At 44.1% G+C, this 6,537-nt stretch overlaps 1 protein-coding gene across 1 annotated transcript; it reads right to left on the bottom strand.

The window, feature by feature from the left end:
* Window positions 1–2,055: 2,055 nt before the first annotated feature.
* On the bottom strand, window positions 2,056–5,495 carry igfbp1a (insulin-like growth factor binding protein 1a). The gene is made up of 4 exons (XM_062556675.1): window positions 4,955–5,495; window positions 4,642–4,796; window positions 3,922–4,050; window positions 2,056–3,271 (listed from the first exon to the last, which is right to left on the bottom strand). Exons 1-4 carry the CDS (start codon window positions 5,337–5,339, stop codon window positions 3,146–3,148), a joined length of 795 nt encoding a protein of 264 aa, XP_062412659.1. The 5' UTR covers window positions 5,340–5,495; the 3' UTR covers window positions 2,056–3,145.
* Between the last annotated feature and the right edge of the window lie 1,042 nt (window positions 5,496–6,537).

Raw genomic sequence — 6,537 nt, 5'->3', positions numbered from 1 at the left:
CGAATGAGTTTGAGTTGTGTTCATTGAATAATACCTGCCATGTTTCCTGCACTTCCACATGATAATAAAAGGTTTGTTGGTGTTTTAAGCCCCCAACGTTGACTTCAAGGTAGCGCTACCTAGAAGGCGCTATAGGCATGGCTTAAGGTTAGGGCAAGGATTAGGTGCCTTTAAGTCGATGGTGGCAGTGCTGCCTGGAAGACGACATTGGGGGCTTTACTTAAAACACTTGAGCAAAGGCTAATTAGCATGTGTAGTGGAGAGATGGTTAAGCAGTAAACAGTAACTCTAACTAACTAACATATTGTGTTGTGACTTATCATCAGAAATTATGACTGAAATTCAACTTCAACATTAAAGTGGTTGTGACTCATTAACAAGATAAACTTAGATGACTGATAATCTTGGATTCAGCTACGATGGTACTAGAAAGGATGGGGCTGTGCTGCATAATTGAGTGTGTGTGTGTGTGTGTGTGTGTGTGTGTGTGTGTGTGTGTGTTGGTGGGGGTTTGGGGGTGTGTGTGTGTGTGTGTGGGGTGCTGTATGTGGAATTCCAGAGCCCAACCAGCGCAAATACAGTGTGGGTGGAACACACTGCTAAGAGTGCAGCCCAGCCCCCTCAAATACCGTGCTAAAGTTAGCCTGGAACTCCATCTCAGAGATTACCACGATAAGAACACACACACACACACACACACACACACACACGCTCAAGCACACATTGCCTAAATATACCCTTTTAAATAGGACAGGGCATAATCAAAATTTGGAATGTATTACCTTCATGCAAATGTGGAATGCCTTGTATATTACATGTCTGCATGCGTGTCCTTATGTATGTATGTATGTATGTATGTATGTATGCATGTGGCCTATACGTGTGGACGCTAGTGCTGATTAGCCTACAGTATACTGTAAGTGCTGTGTGTAATGCTCTAATACCTATCTACACTTACTTTTCACAGAATGTTAAATTGGGATCATTGGTTTAGTATTTCTTATCAGGGATATACTTTGTAGATTTATAGGTTCCGCAAAGGAAGTTTGAATCATCACTGATTAAATTAAAGTAATTCTTGTCTGGCTATACTGTTTTATTTACTGTTAAGTATTTATTAAAATGACTGTCCTTTATGCTTTTATTTACTATTATTCTTTATTATTGTGTACGCACAACCCATTAAGTTACCCCTGTGTATGAAATGCACTAGCCTACATGAATGAACTTAACTCGACTGGTTCTATTGCTGTCTTACAGTAATATCTTATGGTTGTATGAATCTACAGTCAGAAACTCTGATTTTATCAATGAGTGTCCAGCAGTTTTAGACTCCGGGCACAAATATACTAATGGAAATGTCACTTTCTAAGGGTACATTTGCATAAAGCGAAATGACTGTGTCGATGACTAAATGGCATAAGACATTTTGCTTTTCTTCTGCCTTTTGGACAGTCCTGTTGATGTTGCACAGACTCTGATGATGAAAATGAAAATGTGTTGTAGTTTGTACCCTGGGTGAGCCAGTGCCTACAGAAATAAGATGCCCTTCTCACAGTGTTTTGAGTTGGACAGCTCAGGTTTTAAAGCACTCTTACGATGTTTTTGACTTAACATTTCCAAAATGATTTTGATGGCACATAACCTCATAACATGACAAACAGTACTTCTGCTATTGTCTAAGTGGCCCTCTGTGGACGATTATCGACCTAGCAATTTTCTGGTTTCTGGTTGAAGTTTGAATTCAAACAGTTTCTTCACAGCTAATGGGTTCAAAATGCATTGTTTTGTCAAATAAAGACTCTGTTCATATTTATAAACCTTTTGTGATGACATTTAAAGTCTGTTAAAAGGCACGTTTAAATGATGCCCCCAGCTACTCCAGTTCGGTATTAGCACCGATTTTTCTTATCAAAAGTACTCGGCGACGTCTAGTAATCAAGATCCGTGTAAACATCAGCTGGATTTCTCCTTTAAGTATCATTAGTCTGCTACTACATTTCTGTACACAATCAATGTCAAGATTCCCCTTGAAAACAAACACACACATTTAGGTCAAGACAATTATCTGATTAAATATTTTATTAAATATATAGATATGTGTATATGCCAAAAGAAATTACAAAATAGTGTACAGTATGCACATGGATGAACAGTCCTTTGGAATTCAAGAAACTGACATGAAGATAGACAAAAAAAACAGAGTATCCAACCGTGTCACACTTAAATCACATGCACAGTACTGTTAAAACTGAACAGACATTCACTTCTTCTATGCAAAACAGACACAGAGTGACTGACACACACACACCCACGCGCACACACACACACACACATACAATACAAACACACATTTCGCATGCTTATCTGATGCTATGAGGTAGTTCAAACATTCGGATCTGACCCAGGATCTGGGACTCAGCATGATGCCACCTCTAGACTCAATTACCCACAATGCAGCTGTTCCCAGGTCAGCTGTTCCTAGGTCAGTGGTGCCCTCTCCCCTTTAGGAAGAGGTCAACCAGATAAGAAGTACATGTGCTGGATCATTTCCCCCAACACACATACATATCAGTGCCACAAACCAAATAAGACATCAGTCAGTGCACAAACAAAAACAAATCCAGAAAAAAATACAATTACACAACAGAAAACAGCAAAATAACAGTAAACCGTCGCCACCAAATGCGACATGCAGTGTATCTGTATGAGTGTGTGTGTGAGAGAGAGGGAAGATCAGAGAGGTTTGGTCACAGTGATTCCCCTTCTCCATCACATACCTCAAAACATGAACATAAAACATACCATAATAAAAATAACAATAGAAAAAATAAAATAAAAATGTTCAAATATGGCAAAAGGTTATAAATATTGACATTATAAGAAATATCCAATATCAATACGAATACACAGGGTTGAAAATAAATAAGAGTATATAGTGCATGTAAATACATATAGAAATATCAGTTTTCCCTTTATGGAAAAAAAATAGATTTCTTTTTTTTTTTTCATTTCAGTGGAATATGTCGCCCACCGACAACAGCGCATGTACCTGAATTACAGACCCCCAGATGAAATAGACAATAAATAAATAAGGCTTTTAAAAGAAAGACGTCAGTAGTGATGAGCGAGAGGAAGGCGTGCGTCAGTGATTCTGCTCCAGGGGACATTCGGAGTCTTCCGGAAGGTCGCTGCTCCCAAAAATCCTCTTTCCGCTCCAGAGTGACACACACCAGCACTTTCCCCTCGTACCATCCAGAGATGACTCACACTGTGAGGAAGCAGAGATCGGTTCGGTCAGTAAGGCCCCCAAAGACACAGATAGTCCCCAAACTTTCACATCCTGTCCTTTTTCAAAGAGCTATTTTAGCGAAACACACAGACACACACACACACACACACACACACACCACACACACACTTCTCTGAAGTACTCCAAATGTGTGGTTATACATAAGTCCAACATTCCTGTTCAGTCATGCTACACCAAAGCAGGGAGCGATGACATCAGACTCCAACAGGGTGTGCATATGTGTGTGTCTATGTGTGTGTGTGTGTGTGTGTGTGTGTTTGTGTGTGTGTGTGTGTGTGTGTGTGTGTGTGTGTGTATGTACGTGTGTGCACGTGTTTCCAATTGTAAAGAGAGATTAAGCTGAACAAGCGCCCTAAAACTGAGCCTACACAAAACAGAGCTGCACTCCTGTCCTTTGGCTCACATACACACAGCAACTGGCAAGAACTGAATTAAACACACATTCGCATTCTGCCAAACATACTCCCCAAATCACAGAGATACCTACGCACACACACACACACACACACACACACACACACACACACACACACACACACACACACACACAGAGAGAGACAGGTGAGAGAGAGAGTAAAATAAGTAAGACATAAACATAAGATAAATACCTGCTTGGCTTTGTAGCGCCCATTTTTTTCACAGTTGGGTAGATAAAATCGGGTGAGCTTGTCGCCCAACTTCTGCTGGGATTTGGAGATCTTCTCAAGTGCCCTTTGTAGTTCAACATGACAGGGGCCCTGTAAGACAGAAAGGGAAAGCAAATTAAAAAAACATGAAACATTCCAGACATTTTCGTTCCATTTTCCTTTTATCTTTTTAATCATCAAGAGACTGCTACGACCCCTACATTCCTGTCGCTCATACTTATAGTGGCACTAACAACAGGAGCCGCATTATGTGTTGCAAGAGCACGTCTGCGGGCTTTTTCTCCCTTCGAGCATACACTACCGAAGGCATTCGAGCACCCCCTGCTGGTAACTCAGAGGCAAGCACTATCAACCAATCACGTAGTCATTTCACATGTCACCTTTTGTAGTATGACGAAACATCGCAATTATTCAAGGGAGTATAAGATTAAGCTACTATAACTATTGTAGTCATGTCTAGTGGCAAAAGTTGATACAGGACAATGCCCCCCCCCCCACACACACACACACACTCTCTCTCTCTCTATCTCTCTCTCTCACACACACACACACACACGCACACACACACACACACACACACACACACACACACACACACATACACGCGCGCGCGCGTATACACAGAGACAGAGAGCTAGAGAGACAGAGAAGAAAAAGAAGAAGACGCAAAACCCTTCTCACCTGCTCCACTAGTTTCCTTTTAATGGCGTTCACTTTGGCTTTCATGCTCTCCTGCGCTTCGGCAGCCACCCGGGGGTTGATGGGCTTCCCGTGGCCGGCGAGGAAAAGGGGGTTGCCGGTTTCTGTCACCACCGACCCGTCTGTCTCACTTGGATCTGGGGGAGAGGTGTGGGGGGTTAATATATAGAAACACTTTACATTTCGAAAGGTTCATTTGTTTAAGGGAATCCATTAATGCTAGGGAATCCACTCATGTTAAGTTATTACTGTATTAACTTCCGATTAACCCGCTTGCAATATGAGTAAAACATACCAGCAGGCTGTGGCGCCTGGCTCCGTTCCGTATCAGCATCGGTCTGTTCGGTGCAGATGCCATGCCCTCGGCTGAGCGCATGAAGAGGTCGGCTTTCGCCGGGCTTCGGGAGGCAGCGATAACCCGACCCACAAGGCGCCGTGTAGAAGCCACACGAGTCTCCGGCCTTCAATGCGCACGCCTTGCAGCAACCGCAGCCAGGCTCGCGTAGAACCTCTTCACAACTGGGATCCACCGCAGGGCACGAGGCCAGTCGCTCCGGTGAGCACGGGGCGCAGCGGATCGGCTCTGGTGCCGCTGCAACAGGCGAGCCCCGGACCCCAGGGGACACGAGCAGCGTGCCCAAAGCTGCCATGACAAAAATCTCAAGATTCAATCGACTCATCCTTCTGGTTCGATTTAAACAAGATCAAACGAATAAATAAATATAATCAATAGAACGTTTCAAGTAACAGCGACGTCCTGTCGTTTCTCTGGTGATAGCTTCTTTTAGAAGAGATGACTGATCCTCCTTCACTGGCGAGCCGGTATTTATGCGGTTGCTTGGGCTGGCTCGGTGCCTGTAAATGTTTGACGCGCGTGGGCGACATCATGAATGAGTTTTTTTCTGTCGTGTTCTACCCTGGAAGAAGGTGTGGGGATCCCGGGGGCTTCTGATTGGCTCACCTCAATGTCCGGTCTCAGAGCCATGTTTTGAATACAACGCGCAAAACACGTCAGTGTTTATTTTGGAAGACTAGTCCCAGTCTTCTGAGACGTTTGATGCGTGTGTGTGTGTGTGTGTGTGTGTGTGTGTGTGTGTGTCTGTGTCTGTGTGTCTGTGTGTCTGTGTGTCTGTGTGTCTGTGTGTCTGTGTGTGAGAGAGAGAGTGAGAGCCCAACGTTTTAGGGGCGGGGGGGGGGGCAGCGTTTGTCTCTAGTTACATGTAATCTATGTATGGGTCTCCTATACATATCGTCATTGTATGGGGCGCATACAGTGCATGAGGAAAGTTTCCATGAAAGTTGAATGCAATGAGACAGCCTGAAACGTCAGCTGTGCGTTTGCTCAACTAGAGTTAATTAATGATGTCGAAATTGAGGCAATCGGAGTTCCTCACAAAAGCCCGTCTATCTTTGGGACAAAGCAAACAATGTGCCTCATTCACACACCCTTTTCCCGGAGTTACCAGTCACACAAAGTCCTAGCGCCCGCGTATGACGCCAAATTGGAACAACCAGGCCGTTCTGGCCGGTCCAATTTGGCTTGCCACTTCATTACGTCTGGCATTTCATTGATGTATCCTTCTCTCTGAGTGCAACAACTTTTGGGCAGAGTGCGAAAGTGAGCTGCCGTGGCACCGTGCCCCGACGGACCAGTACGTGACACTACTCGCAGTCGGATGGAAGCCCCTTTTTGGTAGAAAACTCCCATTGTGATTAGGCTACCCATTTCCTGCGGGGTAATTATAGACCCCAAACGTGTGTGTGCGTATAGCCTGTGTGTGTGTGTGTGTGTGTGTGTGTGTGTGTGTGTGTGTGTGTGTGCGCGCGCGCGCGCGCAAAGGGGGGGAGAAAGAGGACATGATAACAGACACGTCCCTC

This window comes from Sardina pilchardus, chromosome 15 (genome assembly GCF_963854185.1).
Source record: "Sardina pilchardus chromosome 15, fSarPil1.1, whole genome shotgun sequence".
Taxonomy (NCBI): domain Eukaryota; kingdom Metazoa; phylum Chordata; class Actinopteri; order Clupeiformes; family Clupeidae; genus Sardina; species Sardina pilchardus.
The sequence above is the reverse complement of the archived record's forward strand: the minus strand, read 5'-3'. Positions and strand labels throughout refer to the sequence as shown.